At 40.3% G+C, this 27900-nt stretch overlaps 2 protein-coding genes across 2 annotated transcripts in view; one reads left to right on the top strand and one right to left on the bottom strand.

The window, feature by feature from the left end:
* The window catches only part of PHT4;5 (phosphate transporter 4;5), a 467442-nt gene that overhangs the window by 140898 nt on the left and 298644 nt on the right, over positions 1-27900 (bottom strand). Inside the window, 1 exon segment of the mRNA XM_089453117.1 lies at positions 8020-8115. Within this exon segment, the coding sequence (XP_089309243.1) occupies positions 8020-8115 (96 nt within the window).
* LOC149141743 (uncharacterized) overlaps positions 15466-27900 on the top strand; it is a 58194-nt gene continuing 45759 nt past the window's right edge. The window contains exons 1-2 of the mRNA XM_089448488.1: positions 15466-15836; positions 15951-16092. Of these exons, the coding sequence (XP_089304614.1) occupies positions 15473-15836; positions 15951-16092 (506 nt within the window). The 5' untranslated portion in view covers positions 15466-15472. The remainder of the gene's footprint in view (positions 15837-15950; positions 16093-27900) is intronic.

The raw sequence follows: 27900 nt of genomic DNA, 5'->3' as shown, positions 1-27900 counted from the left end.
TATAAATATGTATGACCTTCTTTAAATGTAATAGCCAGATTGAGGTATGACGGGTATGTTACCGATGTACATTGTAACGAGACATTTAACATTTTCATTTTGTGGATGCTATTAGTAAATAAACTTTAGATGTTTTACCTTAGGAGCTAATGACCATACACTTCTGCATTATTCATATTAGGATAGAATACCCTGCATTAGGACAAGGAGGTCGCGAGACCACCCTCCTTGACCTCGGTACCAGTAAGATCCGCCTAGCGGATAAAAATAGCAAAACTATACCCGTTTATGAATGTGAAGTTGCAAAAGAAATTATATGTTAAAATTCAATTGTCTACCTCAAAATTTTTATAAAATTTTATGATATGTTCAGGAACCATTACAATGGTAAGGACTTATGAGCGACGACGACGTGATCGGGCAGCATCACCACCATTAATGCCGCCACCGTCGCCATCATCGTCCCCATCGTCACCACCAAGACCATTATCAACATCAACCACCCCAGCGCCAGAGTTGACTGTGATAATGAACTCTTTGGAAGCCTTATTGGAGACATTGAAAGAATCAACTAAGGCCAAAACCAAAGAGGAATTTCAACATGTAGCCACCAGTTCAGCGGAACCAAATAATTTTGAGCCCAGAAGATCGAAAGAAGACATTTCTAGGGAGCTTCAGAAAATTAGACTCCCAGAATTCTCAGGAGGTCGAGCAGGTGAGCGCGCTGAAGCATGGTTAGAAGGAATGAACAGATGTTTTAGGTTAAGAGAATATTCTTCTTCAGCAAAAACAAAAATTGTCGTGTTTCAATTAAAGGAAAGTGCCTTGATTTGGTGGGGAAATCTGGAGAAGCAGCTGCACCTTACATCGGATAATGTCCCTTGGGAACTATTTGAGGAAAGGTTCCACGCAAAGTATTTACCTCCATACTTTCAACAACAGCAAGCCAGAGCCTTTCATACATTAATTCAGGGAATTAAAACAGTGGAAGAGTACGAGATAAGGTTTATGGAGCTTGTAAAATACATTCACTACTTAGATTCTAATGAACGTCAAGCTGAACGCTTCATATTTGGGTTAAATCCTCGCATCAAAGCCTTGGTAAGCATGTGGAAACCATCATCCGTAGCCGAGGCAGTCGAATGTGGTCGTTATGCAGAAGAGCACCTTGGAATCAAAAAAGATATGGGGCCAGCAGGGCCTTTCCAATCAGGATTTCCAGGAAAGACTCCCCGAAACTTCTTCAGAGGAGGTAGCTCGAGGCCACCTTACGGTAACAGGTTTACCCCAAGAAATGTAGGGACAAGAGCTCCCATGGCAATAAACAATATAATCGCGGAATCATCAAACATCAGTCCATGGACATCTCGAGGGACTGCCAGTAGAGGAAGAAATTCGAGAGGAATCAACATGAGAGGACGAAGCTCGTTCTCTAGAAATTCACGACCTGATTCAAGAGGATCAACGCAGCTTAATTGTTGGGGATGTGGGGGACCGCATTTTCAACGTAACTGCCCAGAAGCTTCATCGAATATATTGCATAGGACTAGAAAGGAACCAATATCAAACAATCAAGGTAATCATAGAATTCATGCAGTAGTCAGCAACGACCAAGCAGCACATCAATCCACTGTAGCGGAATCTTCAGGTATTATCAATGGTATAAAACTCAAAATCTTATTTAATACTGGTGCCACAGATAGTTTCATTTCGTCATATGCATTAAACAAATGTGGGTTGGCAACTCGTAGACAAAATGATTTCCATCAAGTGGAAATGGCCTAAGGAGAACTCTAAACTGTGGGCTTGAGTGTGGATTGCAAAATTGACCTAGGGGTCTGTACGATTAAACTAAAAGTTTATGTCACAGCCTTAGGAACGTATGATCTTATCATAGGTATGGATTGGCTAGAAGCTCATCAAGCTTGGGTAGACTGTTATGGGAAGAGAATTCTAGGCATGAATGATGAAGGAGAAGTAATCCAAATTCAAGGAATCAGGAGGAAGGTATCTTTACGCTACATTTCAGCAATGAAAATGAAGCGTTGTTTAAGGAAAGGTTGTCAGGCTTATGTAATTCAAGAAGTAAGCGAAGGAAAAGGACCATCCTTAGGACAATATCCAGTGTTAGCCGAATTCCCGGATGTATTTCCAAAAGAGTTACCAGGATTACCCCCGGTAAGAGAGCTGGATCTCACTATTGAATTAAAACCAGGTACCCAACCAATCTCTAAAACGCCTTATAGAATGACAGCTCCAGAACTTCAGGAACTGCAAATTCAATTGAAGGAACTACTGGATATGGGGCATATTCGGCCTAGTACATCACCTTCGGGCGCTCCTGTAATTTTTGTGAAGAAGAAAGATGGATCTTTAAGATTATGCATAGATTATCCGGACTTGAATCGAGCTACAGTAAAGAATCAATACCCTATGCCTCGAAAATGATATTTCTAAGACTGCAATCCGGACATGTTTTGGACATTATGAATTTACAGTGGTACCATTTGGATTAACAAATGCACCAGCAGTATTCATGAATCTTATGAACAGTGTTTTCCGTGAATATTTTGATCAATTTGTGCAAGTCATTTTAGATGATATTCTCATCAATTCCAAGAATAAGAAAGAGCATGAAGATCATTTGCGGATAGTATTGTCCTGCCTTAGATAACATCAGTTGTATGGAAAACTATCCAAGTGTTCATTCTTTCAGGAAAGGATTCATTATTTGGGTCGCATCATATCAAATGAAGGGATTTCAGTAGATCCTAAAAAGGTAAAAGCGATCATGGATTGGCCAATACTAAAAAATGCACATGAGATACGAAGCTTTATGGGTTTAACCGGTTATTACCGAAGATTTGTGGAGGGATTCTCCAAAATCGCAAAGCCAATTACAACCCTTCAGCGTAAAGGTGTTAAGTATGAATGGACCGAGAAATGTAATAAAGCATTCTCTGAACTCAAAAGACTACTCACCAGTGCACTAATCCTAAGAGTTCCAGACATGAACAAAGATTTTACGGTATGTACTGATGCATCCAAACAAGGGTTGGGTGCAGTGCTGATGCAGGATAGAGGAGTGATAGCATATGCTTCCAAAAAGTTAAAACCTCATGAAGAACTCTATGCTACTCACGATTTAGAATTGGCCGTTGTAGTGCTAGCTTTAAAGAGTTGGAGACACTACCTAGTGGGACGAAGTTTTACACTTAAAAGCGACTTAAAGAGACTTAAATGCCAGACAAAGGCGATGGAGTGAATTCCTAAGTGAATATGACTTCGGAATATCATACATTAAGGGAAAAGAAAATGTAGTAGCAGATGCTTTAAGTAGAAGACCTCAAATATTTTCTCTCATACCCATTAAAGTAGACTTAAGACAACGAGTACTGGATCATCTTATAAAAGACAGCTAGTATTTAAAAGTGAGAGCAAGTCTTGAGGGTAAAAGGGCAAAAGAATCTAAATTTGAGGGATATGAATTAGAAAACAATGGGATCTTACGATTCCATGGAAGGATGTATATTCCTGATGATAAAGATCTTCGAGATACCATCCTTGGAGAAGCCCGCAGAGCAGTATATTGTGCTCATCCTGGAGTAGGGAAAATGTATGCGGATACCAAGAAACTCTTCTTTTGGTCAGGCATGAAGCGTGATATCATTCAATTTGTTCCAAAATGTTTGGAATGTCAGCAAGTAAAGGCAGATCATTGTCACCCAGTGGGCCTCTTACAACCCCACGACATTCCTATGTCTAAGTGGGAGACCATTTCTATGGATTTTATCACTGGACTACCTCTTCCTTCTCAAAGACACAATGCCATTTTGGTAGTGGTGGATAAATTAACAAAAAGTGCCCATTTCATTCCTGTAAGAGATACTTACGATGTTGCTGACGTAGCTCGAGTATTCATAAATGAAATTATTAGATTTCATGGAGTACCTAAGAAGATTATATCCGATAGAGATTCGTGATTCACTTCTAGATTCTGGACTTGCATGCAAACAGCCTTAGGTACTCAGCTAAATTTAAGCATTGCTTACCATCCTAAGAGTGATGGGCAAACTGAAAGAGTAAATCAAGTACTTGAAGACATGTTGCGAATGTATGTGATGGATCAGCAATCACACTGGGAAAAGTATTTACCCTTAATCGAATTCGCATACAACAACAGTTACCACAGTTCGATTGGAATGCCTCCATTTGAAGCTTTATACGGCCGACCTTGCAGAACACCGTTAAGTTGGGACAGGTTAAAAGATTGAGTGATAATAGGACCAGAATTAATCCATGAAATGGAAGCACAGGTAAGACAAATTAGACAACGATTAAAGGAAGCTCAGGATAGACAAAAGAGTTATGCTGATGCTCACAGAACTGATAGGAGGTATGAAGTAGGGGATCAAGTTTTCATCCGCATCAAACCAAATAAAAGTACTATTCGATTCGGAAAAGGGACAAAGTTATCACCCCGATTTATTGGACCATTTAAAGTCGTGGAAAGAGTGGGACTTGTTGCCTATCGTCTTGCCCTGCCACCTCACCTGCATAGAATTCATAATGTATTTCATGTTTCTGTATTAAGACATTATATAGCTGATCTATCTCATAACCTTCAATGGAAGGAATTGCAGGTATCGGACGAGGGAGTCATATCGGTCGAACCTTTACGTATTCTGGAACGTAGGGTTCGACAGCTCAGGAACCGCCTGGTGGACCAAGTTAAGGTCCAATGGGACAAGTATAGTCCTGGATCAGCAACTTGGGAAAATACAGAGGACATATGTCAAAGATACCCTAGTCTATGTCAATTTTGAAGAACTTTAAACTATGTTTAGTATATATTTTACTTCACTGCAATCAGAGACCCAGAAACATTTTGAATGATTATAGATAAACGTGAAATTTTGTGACATAATATATGTTTAACTCCTGCTGGTACATAGATACCAAAATGATATATGTGGTTCATTTTATTAAATTATAGTTGTCAAAGGAAAGTTAAGACAGTTAAAGGATTTTACTTCTAAAAGAAATTAAGATATTGTAAATCTGTTTTATTTATACATGTCAATATGATCAATGGAATAGAAATCAGGAAGTGAATACATTTTAGATGGAAGTCAAAAGACATGCATAGAATATGGTAAAATATGTTATATTGTAGTATCATATGTGAATAATACATGAGTTATTTTGAATATGCTGATGCACATTTTACGAATGCATGGGTAAGTGTATGATTGCAGATAATAAACAGTTACCAGGAAGACCACGTAATGACAAAACCTCAGAACAATTAAAGCTCCAAGTGATTCTATGATAGGGTGTTAACCCTAAGTTCTACTGGGAGGGGTGGAGGTGTTGCCCACCGTTTATCCTCCGAACCCTGGAGTCATGGGAGGACTGTGCGAGTCACGCTCCCCTAGACGTGTGATGATGACTGCCGGATGCCTACTGGGAATCAGGTCGGTGTAGCCGACGCTGTCACCTTAGAGTTTATGAATGGTTAGGTCAGTAAAACTGACACCATGGCATACTCCAGTAGAGGACGGATAGGATGGGAGCAGAAGAGATTAGGAAGGATAGGATGATTTTAGAATAGCTTGGGAACCTGGATAGGGAAAGACATGTCCATTAAAACCTTAAACCTAAAACTCTAACTTCGGGACGAAGTTTTCTGAAGGGGGAGTGTATGTAACGACCCATCTCTAAATACATATATTATATGCTCCAGAATTTAAAAAAAAAAAAAAATAGAAAAAAAAGATATTAATAAAATAGAATAAAGATTAAGTATTGTATCAATAATTAATTAATCTAAAGTTCTAAAGTTTATATTAAAAACAAACATAAATAAAATAAAAGTATACATGAATATCATAAAGTCAAAAGACAAACAAATATGATAAAGTACATTTAAATGTTATAAAGTGATAAAGGATACGTTACATGGTTATATGGATGCGTGATGGCGTTATAATAACAATAACACATATATAAAGTTTAAACATTATAATACCTTAATGCTACATATGAACACCATCATATTTAAAATTAAGCTGAACCCTAAGTAAGGCAGAAACACTTGTAACGGGAGGGTGACTCACACTGATGGGCACGCTGTCACCGCGGGAGAAAGCGGTGGAGTCGCTGGTGTACAGGGAGGCCACCGCTAAGCCCAGGCTATAAAACCGCAGAGATTGCGCTGAGAACGGGAAGAAAACCAGGAGAAGAAAGCAGGAGAAAACCAGGAGGAAGAAAATTGACCATTGGAAGAGCTTTAAGCATTCTGAGGTTCTAGGCACGGGGGACAGTGAGCTTTTGTTGAGAAGCTTACTGGATTGAGCAGCCAAGCTCTACTCAGTCTGGCTGGGTGGAATTGGTCTCCCGGAAATTGGATCAGAGTAGTCGCAGTATCATCAACTACACCAGAGCAGGCAGCAGTTCAGGTAGGTATTCAAAATCTTTTACGGTTCCTATATTTCGGTTTTTGGTCATTACATTCTATCTATATTCTAATGCTGTGTTTGGAAACATGAATGAAAATCTTTACAATTATGTTTTTTTATAGAAAAAAAAATATTTAATGTATTTTTTACAACGACCGAGTCATTGAAATCGCGCGGACCAAGTCGATACTGAGTCGGAGTCGGAGTCGGAGTCGACCCTCGGCCGAGTCGGAGTCGGAGTCGGAGTTTTAAAACATTGCCTACAACAACAGTGGCAGTGATTTTCTGGGTCAGCGCAAAGGTTTTTGGCGGAATCATTCCAGCACTTGGGCATCACAATTCCAATCTGGGTTCTTACCATAACTTGCAATAGCAAGCCTACGTTCCTCTGATCTCATATTTATCAGAATTAATACAATGACTCAAAGTTTTTGCCCATATTTCGTGTTCAAATGTGTATGCTTGTGCATTTATGAATTTAGTAGATATAGCTAGTTCATTGCTTCTGTTATCTACAGTATTTTTTCCATTTGGAATATTATAGTGGACAACACATTTCTAAAGGAAAAGATAGTGAACATAATATACATCATTAAATAAATAAATAACAATAATACTAATTAAAGTGTTTTTAATAATTATGAAAGGACATAATTGTTCATGAAGGGGCATCCCACCTTGGTATATATACAGGCCCTCATTTGTAACCAAACCATATCATTTTTTCATACATTACCCAATATATTATACTCTATCCTCAATGGATTATTTTATATTCCAAGTGTTTTGGATTATTTAACTGTGAGCCAGGTTTGGCTATCACAACCACCATCCAACTTAACCTATTATATGCTCTTAAACATTTAATGAAAACGCGTGATGACAAGCATGGTTAATGTGCCTTATAATGGATGATCCACCTTCATCTAACAAGTAGGTTAGATGTCTCAAAGCACCGACTGGAGCATAGGTGGAGGGCCTTTGAGGCTGGCTATTGGTAGATCACATAGGCTGTTTGCTGGCACACTGAATAAAAAGGGAAGAAAAGTTTTCTCCTGGGGTCACCCACTTGGGTGGATAACAAACATCAATAGTGAGAACATGTATTCATGTTACAGCATGCTAGTAACTGGAAAAACCATGAAAAAATTCTTCACATAGGAAAATAGGTGTGTATATATATATATATATATATATATATATATATATATATATATATTAACTCTGAAACAGTTGTCTTCATTGCAGTCTTAAAATATATCCCTATTTCTGACAAATCTACTATGAATAAGTGAAAAAACTAGAACAGGCAATCAAGTGAATCTAGCAGAACCCTTATTGTCTGATGCAACCAGAAGTTTCCAGTACATACTACATACACATCAATTTACATCCTAGAGGCAAGGTAATGTAAATCTAACCAAAAAAATTGCTTTAACCAGGCTGCCAAATTTTTAATCCTCTAGTTTATCTGATATTATATTTTACAGTTTCAATCAAATTTTGTCTATGGAAAAGGATAACAGGATAGGGATAAATGAAACATAAAGACACATACAGTTGTTGTTTCAACCCCTTTCGAAATTAATGTGTCTGCAAATGGAGCTGCAATACTGGAAACTAAAATTGATCCCAGCGAGGGAAGAATAGCAACCTGTATAAAAAGCAAAACACTCGTAAGTCAAGATAATTCTAGCTAGGATATCAAAAGATAAAAACTAATACCTACACTACAACACTAAATAGTTTGTCTTCATTCAAAGATGCAAAGAAGGTAATTTATATGGGGGCTGCAGCACAGATACTGTCACAAATAACAATATATGAAAATTCATAAAAACAAGCACGTTAGACATATGAAGTTTTAAATATTACTCGAGCATATGAAAGCTTTGTCCCGTTAGGAAAGCTATACTCAAAGCTATTCATACGCTCCTAGACTTCTTCGAAGTGATCTGTTAAATTTATTCTATAATGACACATAACACGAGATGTGAATGGTAAAAGATATTGTCTTAGAAAGGAAACATCGATATATTGAGGTTGATACACTTTTAATTCTAGACTTGGTAGTTGGTCTACTGAACTTGTCTAACTTCTACCACTTTTATGACTCCTAAATTTTAATAGTATTGGATTTTAATACTCAAACATCCCCCATTAATATGTCAAAACTTCTGCACACTTTGACTTTTAATACAAAACACAAATTTCATCTCTTTTCTAGACATTTCCCAGATCTTAACACGAGTTTTCAGCCTTAGGGTCATCATGAAATACAAACAAAACCGCAGAAACAGCAGACAATATTTCAACCCTTAATGACTGAAATTCAATCGGAAATTCAAGAGATAAGATACCAATGCATTCCAATAAGTTTCATCCCATTAGGGCAATCTCATCATGCACATTACGGATCTGAAAATGCTTATTGGATCTGTAAAGACAGCAGCAAATCTGCGCTTATATTTTTCAATTATATTGCTAAATCATTTAACATAATCTCCTTTAACTTATGCCAAATCAACATGACATATTCTTATAATCTTATTTGTCACTACACTTCAATAAGAGGAACCATAGCTCAACTCCCTTTAGTTGTTGGCTCAAATGCACCTTTGTTCACCCTTGTATGTGCCTAACTACACTTCGATAAGAGGAACCATAGCTCAACTCCCTTTAGTTGTTGGCTCAAATGCACCTTTGTTCACCCTTGTATGTGCCTATTTAGGCATCCCATCGCTCCCACAACATTGTCATCTTGTATACAAACACTCCATGCTAGTGTACATGCTATTATCCATCCCTAAAAGTACACAGCATGCCTTCTTTTAGGGAGAAATGGAGCTCAGAGTTTCTAGAGGATGACGTTCCCAAGAAGATCTGCTCGACCTAGGATGTCATGAGTTGGCTTGGGGTCAATAATTGAGGAGGTTTCTTAACTTCTCTTGGCCCTAAGTGTATAGATACATCCTCCCAGATCTAGGGATGGCCTATATAAAGAGACCCTCTCAGAGGTGGGAGGGGAAAAGTAATTAGAATACCCTATTATGTTAGAGAATTACCAAAAGTCCTCTCATGCTTCATGAATGAGCCCAGTTTGTAATTCAAGGGAAAATAAAGGTCAACGGATTAGATGAGAGCACTCTACACCAAGAGGTATAATTCTGTTGTTGTATTGATACTGTATATGGAATAACAATCTGGTTTCCCTCTCTATATGATGTATGTTCATGAGATCATAATCTGTTTATTGTGATTAGATTATTTTGCATCCTAACTTGCCTTTCTTGGAGGCAAAGGCATTATCCTTGTTCATTTGTGTATGTGCGTAGGTGTTGTTGATTTGTGCTAGCATCGGATGTGCTCTAGCCTTGAAATTTGGAGGAGTGGCTACGGCACATGAGACCTCCAAGGCCCAAAAATCGTTTTGAGAAATTCCATCCGGATGAGGAGTTATTAAAATAATTAATATTTTTAATGGGTTCCTAAGTCTAAACTTAGGGAAATAAAAATATTAATGGGTATTAATAAGGATAAGGATGAGAAGCTTCTAAGAGACGAGGATCAAGTTTGTTTTAATCTTAGCCGTTGATTAGGGACTTAATCTTGGCCGTTGATTCACCAATAGGAAAAGTATAAGAGAAGACTTAAGGGTCATTTGGAGACACACCGCCAGATACTCAGTATCTCAAGGAAGAGGAGATTGATTTCAGAGGGAGTTGCAGGGTGGAGGAAGAGGAGGGCTTCAGCAACAAGCAAAGTTCGAGGAGGAGGTGACTCAGGGGCAGTGGAAGACATCGCAGAAAGAGAGACACAGTCCAGAGGAGAGACGCAGGGCCTATGCAGGCTAACGCAAAGGGACGCAGAGCCATGTTGGGTCACTCAGAGATACGTAGAGGTGACGCAGAAGTGGGAGCAAGGTATCCAAAGTGTCATATAGTCTCAGAGGGAAAGTCTCAAGTGTTTTCTTTCAGTTTCTCTGTAAAAATCTTTCCTTGTAAAAGAAATTACTATTGAAGATTAATAAAGCCCTCATCTGCTGCATCGGTTTTCCCACATTGGGTTTTTCTAGGGACAATTGTCCAAAAATAACTGTGTCGATGTGATTGATTCTTGTGCATGTATTTTTTCTCTAGGTAATTGTGTGATAACTGCAGTAGAATTTACTTTAATATTTGCTGAAGGAATTTCGCAAATAACTTATTGAGAATAATAAGTAGGTGAAATAAATCAGTTGCTGCAGTGATAGAATTTCAATTTAGAAATTTTCACATGGTATCAGAGCAGAGATCTGACAACAGGAAAGGAAAATCGATTATGGGTCAAGAGCATGATGCAGAGGCATCCACTCAAAGAGACTCGCGCAGATTTTCAGAAGGATGCACAAGGGATGAATATTCGATGTTAGCTTCCAGATTGGAAGCAGAAGTCGCTTAAGCGCCTTAGAAGATCTGCCTCCTCGGAGGTTTGGTATATAGACAGTGGAGCTTCCTAGCATATGACAGGAATTCAACAATGTTTTTCAGATTATCAGGAAGAAAGAATGAATTTTAAGATTACCATGGGAATAAGGCAAAGTGTACTCCAGTAGGAAGAGGTACCATAGTTTTTCAAACTGAAGCAGGAGAGCGACTTCGTGCAACCAATGTGCTGCATGTGCCGGGATTGGGGATGAACTTACTTTCCATATCTCAACTTCAAAACAAGGGTTATGACGTTTTCTTCATTAAGGAGAAAGTGTATGTCAAACACCCAAGTTGGAAAAAGAAGGCTCAGATTGGAATCAAAAGTAACAAGTTGTACAGGTTACAGCTAGGATCACCAATGGCATTGATAAGCAATAATGGTGACAAAGACTTGAATGAGCTATGGCACAAGAGGATGGGACACTTACATCATGGGGATCTGAGAATTCTCAGGAAAACAGTGTCAGGAGTTCCAAAACTAAGTACTGAACGGGGTGATGTATGTAGAGGGTGCCCTTTGGGCAAGTATGCCAAAGCTGCGATTTCCAGAAGTAACAATAGGGCGAAGAGTGTGCTAGGATTGATACACTCAGACATCTGCGGACTGATGTCCACAAAAGCTCTTAGTGGTGCCGAGTACTTCGTCACCTTCATCGATGACCATTCCAGGAAGACTTGGATCTACTTTTTGAAAACCAAGGATGAGGTTTTCGGCCGATTCAAAGGGTTCAAGGCTCTAGTGGAAAATTTGACAGGAAAGAAGATAAAAGTGTTGCGCTCAGACAATGGTGGAGACTATGTTGACAAGGACTTAACTGATTTTTGCGCTAAGGAAGGCATCAGAAGAGAGTGGACAACTCCCTACAATCGCAGAATGGAGTAGCAAAAAGGAAAAACAGGACTATTGTGGAAGCAGTTAGGGCAATGCTTTATGATCAGGATATGCCTAAATTCCTATGAGTAGAAGCATGCAGCACGACAGTTTATGTCCAGAACAGGACTCCTCACAGGGCATTAGGCAAAATCACTCCGGAGAAGGTCTTCATTGGGAAGACACCTGAAGTCAATCATTTCAAGATATTTGGAAGTTTAACATATTGCCGTATACCCGAAGAGAATAGAAATAAATTAGATCAAACTGCTGAGAAAGGATATCTTGTGGGATATAGCGAGAATGCTAAGGCATACAGAGTCTATCTTCTAGGGAGTAGGAAGGTAGTAGTTCAGCGGGATGTAAAGTTCATGGAGGATAGAGCTTTCAGAAAATCCCGAGAAATGCCTTCTGAGGAGCAGTCGAAAGACGAGCCGTTGGTCAGACCACTTCAACCAGCGGAAACTAGTACCAGAAATCCTCCTAAAGACAAGGCTTCAGAACAGGAGGAATCTCAGGAAGAAGAGGAGTTGATAGATGTACCTACTACCAGTGGAAGAATGAGCCAGGAACTCTGACAGATTCTACGGGATGCAGAAGACTTCATTGGTGCACCCAGGAATAGTAAAAGGGAGCGAAGACAGCCAGACAGATACCAGGCCTTAGTAGCTCAGGTTGGGGAACCTTCTAGTTTTCAGGAGGTCGTTCAGCATCAAGTATGGGTAGACACCAGTGTTGATAATATCGCCGAAATATCGGCGATATTCGCAAATATCGCGATATTTTCGGCGATACGAAATATCGCCCACGAAAAATCGCGATATTTTCATGTTTTCAATTTCTCGCGAGAATTCCGAAATTTCGGCGATATTTTCGTAAATATCGCGCGACGAGGGTAAATATCGCCAGGTTAGGTTTAATCGACTTATAAAATGGTTATTGTGTTTTCGATGCCCGTCATTTTGTTTTCGTGCGAGCTGGAGAGTGAGACGGAACCGGTGGTGGTCGGTGCTGCGAAGGAGGGTTTACCCGGTGCTTAAAACTTAAAAGGTATGAATCGTTCACATTGAATCCGACATCGTCTTCACTGTTCAACTTCAGTGCCGCTGCGTTTACTGTATATACTATATACAAACGCTGGTTTACAACTGTGTTTTATAACATGTTGCATATAGTTCAAAGTTTCAAACTTCATATTACATAACTTCATTTTAATCACCGCTACCAGCCTACCACTATATAACCGTCAGGAATCCACGAAGACTGTAATCGTTGTCTTTAATAAATAATGTAGGGTGGTATGAATCGTATGATAATTTAGTGACTATGGGAAATTGTGTAGTAACTCGTTTGTATGGGGCAGTGCTTTCTACTTGAAACCAACTGCTTCAAATTTTCAAAATGACAATGCTGAAACTGCCTTACTGCTGCATAGTGACAATGATGTAACTGCCAGGCTACAGCATATGAAACCCTAACGCAATTATGCCTCAAATGTACAGTAAAATATTGATACCCTTACAACCTGCTATCCTGTTGCAAATATATAATAGTGAAGCCTAACTGGACAATAACAAACACTCTTACAGGTGAGTCGGTGACAATACTGCTGAAAGTGACAGAGAGACTTTTGAAAGTAACACCCTTACTTCTGTAGAGTTGCAATAAGCCAGAGTAGTGACTATGAAACCGTTGCATATGTTCTCAAGGAATAGGCTTAAGATAGTCTAAACTTTAGACTCTAAAGTTTCTAATATCTATTTCCATACACAAGGTGACAGCTTATTGGTGTGAAATTTGAATGGGTTCTGTTCAGTGTTACCCCTCATATTATCTGAGGCCTTATACCTGCGATTTTCATCACAGTGTCATAGTTGTGAATCTTTATGCCATTTAGAGTCTAGATTAATTTTAAATGTTTTTATTTTGTGTATTTTTAATGTTTTTAGTTTTTTAAATGCACTGAAATCAAGAAAGAATCAAGATATACAGTTTCTCTACTAAAAAGTAAAAACATAATTACAGCAAGCTATCCTTGGCACTTGCTGTGATTTAAAATTTTAACGTATAACTGAATTAAGCAGTGTTGAACAATACCTTGACAAGTCTGGGCAGCAAGGACTGACAGTTAAACAAATTAAGTTTTAACTTTTAACTGTCATTTTCTTCAGAATTTTATAAATTTATATATTAAAAAAACAAGGGTTATATATTACTTAATAACTTATTAAGTTACTAATTCCAAATTTTTTTTGGTGCTGTAGGTTTCCTTTTGAGTTAGCCCACTACAAAATACAAATATGCCAAAAAACTTGGACCCATTTTGGGAGTATGGGATCCTTGATGGTGGGACAAATCGTGCATATCTTTCATGCAAATTGTGTGGGGACAAGATGACAGGTGGGGTTACACGACTGAAATACCATCTTGCTAGACTCACTGGACATGATGTTGGCATTTGTCAAGTTTCTAGTCCGGAGCTTATACAAAAAGCTCTTGAGGCAATTGAAGAAAAGGACAGAAAGAAGGAAGAGGCAGAAAGAAACAAAGTTGAACGTGCAGGTAGATCTTTTGGGATATCTTCTCCTGATTTTGATGTTCAGGGTAGTGGCCCTACTGGCCCTAGTGGGAGGGGCTCCACAACTGGCACACCATCACATGCTAGCGCTACTGCTAGTGTGAATGCGAGGTCATCATTTTTTGTTCCACGAACAGGAGCTGGAGCACAACCTGGCATAAAATCGGTTTATAAAAAAAAGGAGAAGCAAGAAGCAGATAGAGTCATGGGGAGGTGTATTTTTTGGAGCGACTTACCTCTCAGCATCACAAAAACCAATCCATTTTGGCAACCAATGTGTGATGCTATTGCTGTTGTGGGCCCAGGGTACAAAAGTGCCACATATGAGGAGTTGCGGGGGCCAATTCTTCAAGCAGAAAAAGAGGACATCAACTCTAGATTGGCGGAGTTGAAACAGACATGGGAAGTCACTGGATGCACAGTGATGTCTGATGGTTGGACAGATAGGAAGGGTAGGACCCTTCTAAATTTCTTGGTACATTGTCCTAAAGGTACCATGTTTATTAAATCGTTGGATGCATCAGAACATATCAAAGATGCAGCAACGATATGTGAGTTGTTAGATGGGTTCATTCAGGAGATTGGTGTGTAGAATGTGGTGCAAGTCGTAACAGACAATGCAGCTAATTATGTGTCTGCCGGCAGAATGCTTATGGAGAGGCATCCCACATTGTTCTGGACTCCATGTGTAGCGCATTGTCTTGATTTGTTGCTTGAGGATATGGGGAAACTCTCCTTCATCAAGGAGGCAGTTGATATGGCTAGGAGCATCCCCAAGTTTATTTATAACCATGCTTTTGTTCTTAGCCTTATGAGGAGGTTCACTAGAAACAAGGAGTTGCGGCGTCCTGCCATCACACGTTTTGCCACAACCTTTATTACTCTTCAGTCTTTGCTTCGATGTCAGTACGAGTTGAAGCAAATGTTTGTGTCTGATGATTGGCGTGCTTGTAGATACAGCAAGAGACCTGATGGGAGAGCCATTGCAAAAATGGTGTACTCTGAGACATTTTGGCGTGGAGTACAAGAAGCATGTGCAATTAGCGAACCTATAGTAAAGGTTCTTAGATTGGTGGATGGAGAGAAGCTTGCAATGCCTTATTTGTATGAGGGCATGGATAGGGCCAAGGAGGCCATTCGTTCCTATTATGCAGACAAGGGTTCTGCTGGCCTTAATAGGCAGATGATGTTATGGGATGTGATCGATAATCGATGGACAGGGATGCTTCATCGACCCATTCATGCAGCAGCACTCTTCCTCAACCCTGCATTTGCATACAAATGCAAGTTTCGTTTTGATGGCGAGGTGATGGAAGGGCTCCATACCTGTATTCAGAGGATGGTACCTGATTCTGAGCTTCGTAGCAAAATCAAGCGCGAGGTACAGAGTTATCAGGATTGTGTTGGCCTATTTGGCTTTGATGATGCCATTAAGGAAAGGGCCCTCTTCATGCCACGTAAGTGACAAGTCATCACTCATTAGAAATTAGAAATTTGAATTTAATTATGTTTTAACTTTTAACTTTTAACTTTTAAGTTTTTGAATTTTTTATTTCATTATTTTGTTGTAGATCTTTGGTGGCGAAGCTATGGTGCAAGGGTACCAAATTTGCAAAATTTGGCTATACGAATCTTGAGTCAAACATGTAGCTCTTCAGGGTGTGAGCGCAATTGGAATGTATTTGAGAAAATACACGCCAAAAAGCGCAACAGGTATAACTTTGAACTCAAGCCTTCAGTTGAGCAATTACACTTATTGTAATTTTTAATTTTTAATTTATGACCTTCAAGTGTCAAGAGTCAAGAGTCAAGACTCATTACTTTTTTTGACACTCTTACAAGTTGGAGTTCGCACGCCTCAACGATTTGGTGTATGTGCATTACAACATCCGACTTCGAGTGAGGCAAATAGAATCACCAGTGGATCCAGATGCCATTTCCTTAGACAATATTGATGTATTGTCTCCGTGGAGGGTGGAGTCTCAGGAGCCCATATTGGAGGAGTCACCTTCATGGTTGGAGGAGCCAGTGGCAGATGATCCATTAGAGCAGGGGCAGCAAGAGGAGGACTCGGAGTCAGAGGAGTAGCAGCACTTAGAGGAGGAGCAGGAGGAGCTGGAGGAGGAGGACACTGCGGGAGCATCAGCATCAACACCATCTGCTATAGATATAGGAGAGCATAGCTCCATGCCTATCACTCATTATTTGACATTAGGTGCAGAGGCAGTGTCAGGGCCTTCTACTACTAGGGGCAGGCCTGACAAACAGCCCATCATGTTTTCCCGTAAAAGGGGGAGAGGCAGTAGATAGATAGCTGCTAGTTTTATTTGTTATGCTACATGTAACTCATGATGATGAGATACTTTTATTATTATATGTGATGTTATTTTGTATTGGTTCTCCACATTTGAGTCCTTGAATGGACAATTATCAGGGATTAGCACGATTTGGTATCGCCTTTGATATATCATTTCTATTTGACATCATATATATCAGTGTTTTCTTCATATTTATGTGCCAATGTGTTTAAACTTTATTTCATGTTGTTATTGCTTTATATGTTTAAAAATCTGAAAAAAATGAATATATTATGCATTTTTTATGCTTGCTTTTGTTGTTTAAATTCTGAACATGAAGATGTTGCTTTAAAAATTAAAATAGTTTCTTGAGTGTTTGCTGGGCACTGTATAGTTATACTCATTTAATGCCAATTTTTTGTTTTTTTTGTGCCCTAGGTTTGAATTAGTTCACTACAAATGTCAAATATGCCAAAAGCCTTGGACCCATTTTGGGAGTATGGGGAGGCTGTTGGTGGGGCAAATCAGGCATATATATCATGCAACTTGTGTGGGACCAAGATGTCAGGAGGGATTACACGATTGAAATACCATCTGGCTAAACTCTCTGCATATGATGCAGATGTGATGCCTTGTATGGTTTCTAGTGCAGAGGTTATACAAAAAGCTCGTGAAGCAATTGCTGAACAAGACAGAAAGAAAGCTGCTAGGGAGAGGCCAATGGTCTCAGATAGATAGCTGCTAGTTTTATTTGTTTGCAACTTTTGCTACATATAAGTTTATAACTCATGATGATGAAATACTTTTAAAGTTTTATATATGTGATGTTGTTTTGTTTGAGTCCTTGATTGGACAATTATCACTATCAGGGATCAGCAGGGTATGTGATGTTATTTTAATTTTTGTTTGAGTCCTTGATTGGACAATTATCGATTTATCACTATCAGGGATCAGCAGGATTTGGTATCGCCTTTGAAGTTTGATGTATCATTTCTATTTGACATCATATATATCAGTGTTTTCTTCATATTTATGTGCCAATGTGTTTAGTTCATGTTGTTATTGCTTTATATGTTTAGAAATCTGAAAAAAATGAATATATTATGCATTTTTTATGCTTGCCGATATTTGCCGATATTTTGCCGATATTTTCGCCGATATTTCCGATAAGATATTTTCCGGACCCTCGCCGATATTTTCCCGATACCGATATTATCAACACTGGTAGACACTATGGTGGAGGAATACAACTCTATAATGATCAATGATGTCTAGGAAGTGGTACCTAGGCCTCAGGACAGATCAGTGGTAGGTTCGAGATGGATCTACAAGGTCAAATATGCTACAGAGCGCAATGTGGAGAAATACAAACCCAAGTTCGTGGCTAAGGGGTATGCTCAGAAGGAAAGGATAGACTACAAAGAAGCCTTCGCCCCAATAGCCAGGTATACTTCTATTAGGACCGTCATATTTGTTGCAACGCAAATCGGGTGGGAGATCCATCAGATGGACGTCAAGATGACATTCTTGGATGGGGTGATAAAAGAGGAAGTATACATCGAACAACCTGAAGGTTTTGAGACACATGAGAAGAAATCTCATGTATGCAGATTAAAGAAAGCCTTGTATGGGCTGAAACAGGAACCTAGGGCATGGTACGGTTGAATTGATGGCTACTTGCAGAAGATGGGGTTCGTCAAGAGTGACGCAGATCCTAATCTCTACTATCTAGTTATAGAGAAAGAGCCTCTAATCCTAGTGTTATATGTGGATGATCTCTTCCTGACAGGATCATCCATGATCATCAAAGACTGCAAGAAGAACCTAGCCACAGAATTCGACATGAATGATTTGGGACAAATGCATTATTTTTTGGGGTTGGAAGTTTGGAACTTTGGCAGCAAAAGGGTGAGATCTTCCTGGGACAAGGGAGATATGCTACAAAAATCTTGAAGAGATTCAGGATGCAAGACTGTAGACCTATGGCTACTCCAATGATCACCAACTGGAAGAATATTGATGCATCAGAAGATAAAGATGTTGATCCCACCTTGTACAGGCAGCTCATAGGGTCCCTGATGTATCTGGTCAATACCAGGCCAGACATTTGTTACGCTGTCAACACCCTCAGTCATGGTAGAACCTAAGAGGGCGCACTGGACAACAACCAAACATGTTCTCAGGCATATACAAGGAACAGTCGAGCATGGACTATTGTACACCAGAGGTAATGATATCAGGCTGAGTGGGTTCACTGATGCAGATTGGGTTGGAAGTTCAGTAGATCGGAAAAGTACAACTAGGTACTGTTTCAACATTGGATCAAGAATGACCTCCTAGTGCAGTAGGAAACAAAAATCCGTGGCTCTGAGCTTAGCTGAAGCAGAATATATGGCAGCTAGCATAGCTTCGTGCGAAGCCATATGGCTTAGGAAATTGCTTGTGAATCTATTCAGAAGAAGGATGGAAGCGACTAGGATCATGTGTGATAATCAGAGTTTCATCAAGCTCTCAAAGACAGTGTCCAACGAGTGGCAGTACAATTGAGGTACACTCCTACAGGAGAACAGGTGGCAGACATCCTCACCAAGGCTCTAGGAAGAACAAAGTTTGTTCATTTCAGGGAGAAGATGGGGATGGTAAAGAATCCATTTCAATAATGGATAAGTATCAGAAGTTGCAGTGCAGCAATTAGCAATGGCAATGCTATGGGCAGCATGATGCAACAGATTGAGAGGGAGTTGTAGTACAGATGTAGCAGTGGCAGTAGCAGTGTCATGAGCAGCAGTGCAGATGATGTAAGGTAGCAGACCAAGCATCAGCACAGGTACCGGTGCGGAGGATCAGTGTGATGTTTCAGTGATGGAGCATTACTAGAGCACATTCCTCGCTAAGAGGGAGTGTTGATTTGTGGTAGCATCGGATGTGCTCTAGCCTTGAAATTTGGAGGAGAGGCTAAGGCACATGAGATCTCCAAGACCGAGAAATCGTTTTCAGAAATTCCATCTGCATGAGGAGTTATTAAAATAATTAATATTTTTAATGGGTTCCTAAGTCTAAACTTAGGAAAATAAAAATATTAATGGGTATTAATAAAGATAAGGATGAGAAGCTTCTAAGAGACGAGGATCAAGTATGTTTTAATCTTAGCCGTTGATTAGGGAATTAATCTCGGTCGTTGATTCACCAACAGGAAAAGTATAAGAGAATACATGAGGGTCATTTGGAGACACACTGGCAGATACTCAGTATCTCAAGGAAATTCGATTCTCAAGGAAGAGGAGATTGATTTCAGAGGGAGTTGCAGGGTGGAGGAAGAGGAGGGCTTCAGCAGCAAGCAAATTTCGAGGAGGAGGTGACGCAGGGGCAGTGGAAGACAACGCAAAAAGAGAGACGTAGTCCAAAGGAGCGACGTAGGGCCTACACAGGCTGACGCAGAGGGATGCAGAGCCACACTGGGTCAATCAGAGTGACGCAGGGGTGACACAGAAGTGGGAGCAGGGTCTCCAAAGTGTCAGATAGTCTCAGAGGGAAAGTCTCAGGTGTTTTCTTTCAGTGTCTCTGTAAAAATCATTCCTTGTAAAAGCAATTGTTGTTGAAGATTAATAAAGCCCTCATCTGCTGCACCGGTTTTCCCGTATTGGATTTTTCCGAGGACAATTGTCCAAAAATAACTCTGTCGATGTGATTGATTCTTGTGCATGTATTTTTTCTCTCGGTAATTGTGTGATAACTGCAGTAAAATTTATTTTAATATTTGCTGAAGGAATTTCGTAAATAACTTATTGAGAATAATATGTAGGTGAAATAAATCAGTTGCTGCAGTGATAGAATTTCAGTTTAGAAATTTTCAGAGGTGTTTGGATCAAGGAGCGAGAGCAGGGTCTCTGAGTGGGAGTGGTATCTTCAGCAGCTAGAGTGGATCTATAACCGGCATCAGCATGCCAAGGTAATAAGGTATGCCACCGCCTTTGCTATTACCATTGAATGAAAGGAGTAGCTTGTGTTAGGATTAGGAAACCTTGTTTGTTTGTTCGATCCACCATCTGGCAAATCCTAAGTCGAAATCTGTGGGACAATAACCCTTTGTCTTGTGTAAATGTTGGGCAAACACATATAGCATTGGAAATAACAAACCATGAAAAATATAGATGGCCTGAAATAAGATACACAATTATACAAGTATAGGACAGCTGGAAACTTCATTAATATGCCTAAAACTGGAGAATGGAGGTAATATTCATCTCAACAACATCCCATTTGTTCCAGGTTTGCATAAGAATTTACTTTCCATTTCAAGACTAGAAGATAAAGGTGATAGAGTGGCTTTCATTGATGGAAAAGTTGTAGTATGGAGTAAGAACTCAAGCATAGAAAATGCTAGAGTAATTGGTATTCATGAAGGAAGACTTTACATGTTGATATCTCCTTTTGCTCAAGCTTTAGTTCAATTGAAATCAGCCCATGTGAACTCAGGCATAGAAGATTTGGTCATCTCCATTTCAAAATCCTTCCAACTCTAAGTTCTATAGTAGATGGAATCCTCGAATTGAAAGATCATGAAGGAGTATGCAAGGGATGTGCATTAGGTAAGAACACCAAGAGACCATTTGGAAGCAGTGCTTCACGGTCAAAAGAAATCATGTATCTTATTCATTCTAATGTGTGTGGCCCTATGACTCCTAAATCACTTGGAGGTCATCTACATTATGTCACATTTATAGATGATCATTCAAGAAAAACTTGGGTTTACTTGATGAAATCCAAGGACGAAGTATTTACTAAATTTCAAGAATTTAAAGCTGAAGTATAGAACCTTACAGAAAGAAGAATCAAGATACTAAGATCTATTAAAATTATGCAACTACAATCAAATTCCACTTTGAACAACTCATATGATGAAGATAATAATTTCAATAGACTCATCTTTTCAAGAGGACAAAAATCGACCTAAAGATCACCTCATTTGGACAAGCAGAAGTTGGTTTTCGAATTTATGTTCCCACTCATGTATATTGGATCCGGTCAGCCCTATGCATATGTGCAATTAGACAGGTCAGCCTCAACATCAAGTGGACCCTCATGGAAGCCTATAAATAGAAGAGACCTCAAGCTCATTTGGACACATTGATCAAACCATATTTTATTCTCTTCTATTGTCTTGGCTCGCATAGGTCTGACGGAGAAAGTTTGCACAACGGTCCGAAACTACAGGGTTGAAGTTCGCACGGATCTAGGGTTTCTGTTTCTCAGTTGCACACACGTGACTGAGTATGTTCGATCCCAAACGCACGCACAGAGTGGTCAAGGGTGAGACAGGGAAGTATCAATCGCTTGCACATAAGTGTCTAAGGTTTCTGAAGCAGATCAGGCAGTTTGGTCCCTAGTCACTTGCCCAGTAGCTTGAAGGGTGCGATTGGGCAACGTCAGTGGCTTGCACAGTAGCCTGAAGGGTACAACTGGGAATTTGAGGCAGATCTGAGTGTATTTGTCCCTAGATGCACGCATACAGTTGACCATGGAGGGACAAGGATTGCCATAGTCGCTTGCACAACTCCTCCTCTGTGCCACTGAGACTAAAATATGAAATTTCAGTATTCCAAAGACTCCACCCAGTGACAATAGTCTTCAGTAGTTAACTTCAAACAATGACAATACATTACAATCCTCGGAATCGGGGTTTTGAGTATAAGCATGATTAGGTTCATTTCATGGATGTCATAGTTGTTTTACTGGTTAATTGTATAGACGAAGATATGGATCATTGTACTTTCTTTGGTTGAATCATTTGATGACGATCTAAGAAGAAGAAGCATTTGCAAGGGTTTTCCCCATAGTGGGTTTTGCCCAGGTCTTGGACCAATCCTGGAGTCTGTATGTGCGCATGTTTTTCTTCTATTGTTCCTTTATGTTCCGATGCATAGATGATAATGATGTTGTTCTTTATAGATAGTTGCATATGCTGATGAATAATGATGTAAATCTGAATAATGTAATGATGATATGGGGTGAACTTAATGTGTTAATGAAGAAATGCAATTATCTAAGCAAAGAACAATATAGCCCTAAGAAAAATTAACATGGTATCAGAGTTGGGCTGAAGAAAAGCCATGGAGATCACCCCAATGATGACACCATTGATGGAAGCAAGAAGAGGATGGTGGAGACCTAAAAGAATTCTAGGGTTTGAAGAAAACCTTAGACAATTTGTATATTAGGGTTTGATGGATATTATGAGGATAGGGTTTGAGATAAACCCTGGATTATGGAAAAATATGAGACATAAAATCTAGTATGGTCAACGTGAAGATGCTCAAGCACTTGTGAAAGACTTGATGAAGCCCAGATGTGATAGTCCCTAGTAGGACTAGTTGGTTGATTAAGGGTAACATTGTTATGTGGACTATGGATGGTGATGGCTGGTTCAAGAGGGAGAGGATCACCTCTCATTGAAGATTGTGAAAAAATTTTAATCTTTACAAACAGAAATCCTACTATAGTTACTAGTTTAACATCTCCTACTTGTTATTTCATTCAACAAGTTATTTAATTAGATAAACAGTGATGTAAACACTACTGCAGACTACACTGACATACAGATCGTAAACTGAAACAATAGATGAGACAATCACACAAGGGACACCACTATTTTTGGACAACACGTCCCTGGAAAAAACTAATGCGGGAAAATCGGTGCAACAGATAGAGGGTTTGTATTATTAAGCAAGCAGAACTTGAGTACAATAGGTTTCCCCTCACACCGGCTAACCTTACAGAGAAATCATGGCAACAAGAATTACATTCGAGGGTTTACCTCATTCCCCAAGTCACAGTTGATCCAATGAGTGAGCTGACCCTCCAGGCAAACACTGCGAAATCCTTGGGCAATCAATGAGTGGGCCAGCGTCTTGCCTGTAGAAGACTGCGTCACCCTTTCTATTCGATCAATTTGTTGGATGAAGACTGATGTTCAGCCCTCCTGGCTCAGAATCTCGCTTCTCCAGCAAAATCTCAAACTAATGACGAATACACTACACTGCAATTGCAAGAGCTCCTCTGGACTGCGTCAGCTCTGCGTGAGCCCCTCCTCGGCTGCGTAGTTCTCTGTGCTGCCTCTCTGATGCTCAAGCTGCCTCTCTGCTACATACTCTTTGGCTCGGAACTTCCTCTCTGATCCAAATCTCTGCTTCTACCCCTCTCACTGCAACTCAGATCAATTATTCGATTTTCTCAGCAAACCACACCTCAGAAAAATCGAATTGACTGATCAACTTGGAGTATCTCCAACTGACCCTCAAACCTCCTCTTATACTTTCCCTGTTGATGAATCAACAACCGAGATTAAGTCCCTAATCAACGGCTAAGATTAAAACAGACTTGATCCTCGTCTCTTAGAAGCTTCTCACCTATATTTTTATTAATACCCATTAATATTTTTATTTTCCTAAGTTTAGACTTAGAAACCCATTAAAAATATTAATTATTTTAATAACTCCTCATCCAGGTGGAATTTCTCCAAACGATTTATGGGTCTTGGAGATCTCATGTGTTCTAGCCCCTCCACAAAATTTCGGAGCTAGAGCACATCTGATGCTACCCAAAATCAACACTCCCTCTTAGCGAGGAATGTGCTCTAGCAATACTTCTCAATAGAAGTATTACACTGATCCACTGCATCGGTGCTCTGCGTTGTTGATGCTTGGCCTGCTACCCTTCATCCACTGCACTGTTGCATCCTGTACTGTTGCCCATGACTCTGCCAATGTCACTGCTACATCTGTACAGCAGCTCCCTCTCAAAATGTTGCATCATGCTGCCCATAGCACTGCCACTGCTAAATGCTGCACTGCAACTCAGTTACTGAGAGGTAAGTAACTGAAACTTCACCCAAAAAATGACATGTTTGTCAGTATGGATGCCTTGTGATGTTGAAGCTACTTCTGCTGCTAATCTGTGTTGACCCTCTGTTGCTACTGTATTGTTGCAATCTGCTTTGTGCCTCTCACACTGCTACAATATCCACTGCGTTGCTTCAGGCTTTAGCACTCTAGCTCTGCCATTGTTGCTGCATCACACCTCGCACCAACTGACACCCATCATTTTGCTACTGTCGTTAAGGGCTCCCTTAGCCGTATGTGATCCAAGAGTTTGGGCACCTCAAGGATCCTGCCCCAGTGAGTAGTCTTCTCGACTACAACTCTATGTCGCCCCACCTCTTCTCCAGAGGTGCATGAGCACTCATGGCTCAATCCTCATTGTTAGCTTTTGCTGGAGCAACCTTCGAGTCAAAAGTCTCATCCTTGCCCTTCTTCTGGGGGCACTGAGTGGCGAAATGTCCTAGTTCACCACACCTGAAGCATCTAACCTTGGATATATCATTTTTCTTCCTTTTCTGTTGCCCATGTTGTCCTAATGATGTGAGAGTTGCATCCTCTTCCTCCTCCTTCTTGACTCGAATTCCTTTGATGCTACTTCCCGCCTTGGCTAACTGTTTGATCTCTTCCTGACGAAGAGCTGTCCACATCTTCTCCCAACTAGGGAGAGAAGCCCTGCCCAAGATTCTCTAGACAAAGGTCTCTCAGTCTTCAGTGACTTCATTTACGGCAGTCCTGACCATGAACTCAGGATTTGTTGTAGACCCCACGAAATTCAGCTGGTCTTGAATCCCTTGTAATCTGAGAAGGAAGGGATCGATTTCTTCTCCCTTCTGCATCTGGTATTGTCTTAGCTGATTCTCAAGCGACATCTTCCGTTGAACGGAAGTTCCCTCATACAAGGTGGTCAAGGCCTCCCACATTTCCCTTGCTGTGTCCTTTTCAGCAATATGTGGGACCACATGATCCTTGACCCTGTCCAAGATCATGCACTTTGTCTTTGCTTGAGCCTCCTCGTATTTCTTGAGAGGATCAACATCGACCGGAACACCAACCACCTTCAAGGCATAATCCTTGATGCGATTCTTGTCCAAGAATGCCAGGATTCTGGCCTTCCAGATGACAAATTTGGATGCTCCATCCAATCTATCCTGATCCCTCAGTCCATTAACTTCCATCTCTGCTCAAATGAGTGTCGAACAGGTTCTCTTCTCCCTCTTTTGCTGCTGCCCAACAAAACTCGAATCTGGATTTCTTTGGCGCTATAAATCCTCTAAGGAACAAGTTCCCTATAGACTCTCTTTGAGTCCTGATTTCCTTCATGGAAATCCTTCCGCCAAACAATGTCGAATCACTCCTCTCCAATCCTTCTTTACTGCTAGCAACCCGGACCTAGATTTCTTTGGGCAAGAAATCTATCAAGGTTGTGACTCCCTCTACCTTGGTTCAGTCTCCTCAGACATTGTTCTGCACCAACAGCAACAATGTCCCACCAGCACCTCAGATCTGATCTACACTACTCCCTCTACCCCATCAACTAAAGAATCTGAGGTCCTCAGGCTCTGCGCAGTCACTACGTGAGCTGGATTAGCTCGTCCTAGCCACTGCGTCACTCCTTCCTGACCCCAAAAAGATGACGTGTCTCTACGTGAGCTTGATCTGCCCCTCTCTGCTTCTCTGTTAGCCTAGATAGTTGACGCAGTTATTGCGTGGGCTCCTCCCAACTACTGTGTCACCCTCACCTGGCTCAGAATGTTGACGTATGTACTGCGTGAGCCTCTGCGTCACATCTTCTGCACTGCGTCACTCTCCCTTTGCGTCCTTGGCTCTAGAAGCGTTGTCACTCGGGACAATTGCCTCTCTATAGCAGATTTGCTGGATCTCCCAGCTGATGGCTTCAGTATCCTATGATCTGCAATCCTCTGATACCATGTGAAAAGTTCTGAATCCTTACAAACAAAAATCCTACTGCAGTTACTAGTTTAACATCTCCTACTTGCTATTTCATTCAACAAGTTATTTAATTAGATAAGCAGTGATATAAACACTACTGTAGACTACATCGACATACAGATCGTAAACTAACACAATAGATGAGACAATCACACAAGGGACACCATTATTTTTGGACAACACGTCCCCGGAAAAACCCAATGCGGCAAAACCAGTGCAACAGATAGAGGGTTTGTATTATTAAGCAAGCAGAATCTGAGCACAACAGGTTGCCTCTCACACCGGCTAACCTTACAAAGAAATCATGGCAACAAGAATTACATTCGAGGGTTTACCTCATTCCCCAAGTCACAGCTAATCCAATAAGAGATCTGACCCTTCCGACAAACACTGCGTAGTCCTTACGCAATCACTGTGTGGGCCAACGTCTTGCCTCTAGAGGATTGTGTCACCCTTTATGTTGGATTGATTTGCTGGATGAAGACTGGTGCTCAACCCTCTTGGCTCAAAACCTTGCTTCTCCAGCAAAATTTCGAACTACTGACGAATACTCTGCACTGCCATTGTAAGAGCCCCTCTGGACTGCGTGAGGCCCTCCTTGGCTGCGTAGGCCTCTGCGCTGCCTCTCTGATGCTCAAGTTGCCTCTCTGCTACGTACTCTTTGGCTCGAAACTTCCTCTCCAATCCAAATCTCTGTTTTTTCCCCTCTCACTGCAACTCAGATCACTTGTTCGATTTTCTCAGCAAACCACGCCCCAGAAAAATCGAACTAACTGATCAACTTGGTGTATCTCCAACTGACCCTCAAGCCTCCTCTTATACTTTTCCTGTTGATGAATCAACGGCCGAGATTAAGTCCCTAATCAACGGCTAAGATTAAAACAAACTTGATCCTCATCTCTTAGAAGCTTCTCACCCATATTTTAATTAATACCCATTAATATTTTTATTTTCCTAAGTTTAGACTTAGAAACCCATTAAAAATAATAATTATTTTAATAACTCCTCATCCGGGTGGAATTTCTCCAAATGATTTCTCGGCCTTGGAGATCTCATGTGTTCTAGCCCCTCCATAAAATTTTGGAGCTAGAGGACATCCGATGCTACCCAAAATCAACAAAGAGAAGTATTTCTTGACTTATGGATATGATTATCATGTTTATTGATTATACTTCCTGCTTATCTATTTGAGTATATGGATGTTTCTAACCTCCTTGATGAGATGTGATGAGTGGATCCTTCTTGAGAATCATTTGAAATGCAGGAATGATGGCTAGAACTGGAAAAGGTAAAGAGGCACTATATGAACATGTGACACAAGCTGCCTATGTCTAAGGAGAAGGTGCACAGGGATTTGAACACTACAAGGTATTGTTTCAATGTTATGTTTCAGCTAT

This window comes from Pinus tabuliformis, chromosome X (genome assembly GCF_031772625.1).
Source record: "Pinus tabuliformis cultivar Carrire ecotype Pingquan chromosome X, CPIR1, whole genome shotgun sequence".
Classification (NCBI taxonomy): Eukaryota; Viridiplantae; Streptophyta; class Pinopsida; order Pinales; family Pinaceae; genus Pinus; species Pinus tabuliformis.
The sequence above is the reverse complement of the archived record's forward strand: the minus strand, read 5'-3'. Positions and strand labels throughout refer to the sequence as shown.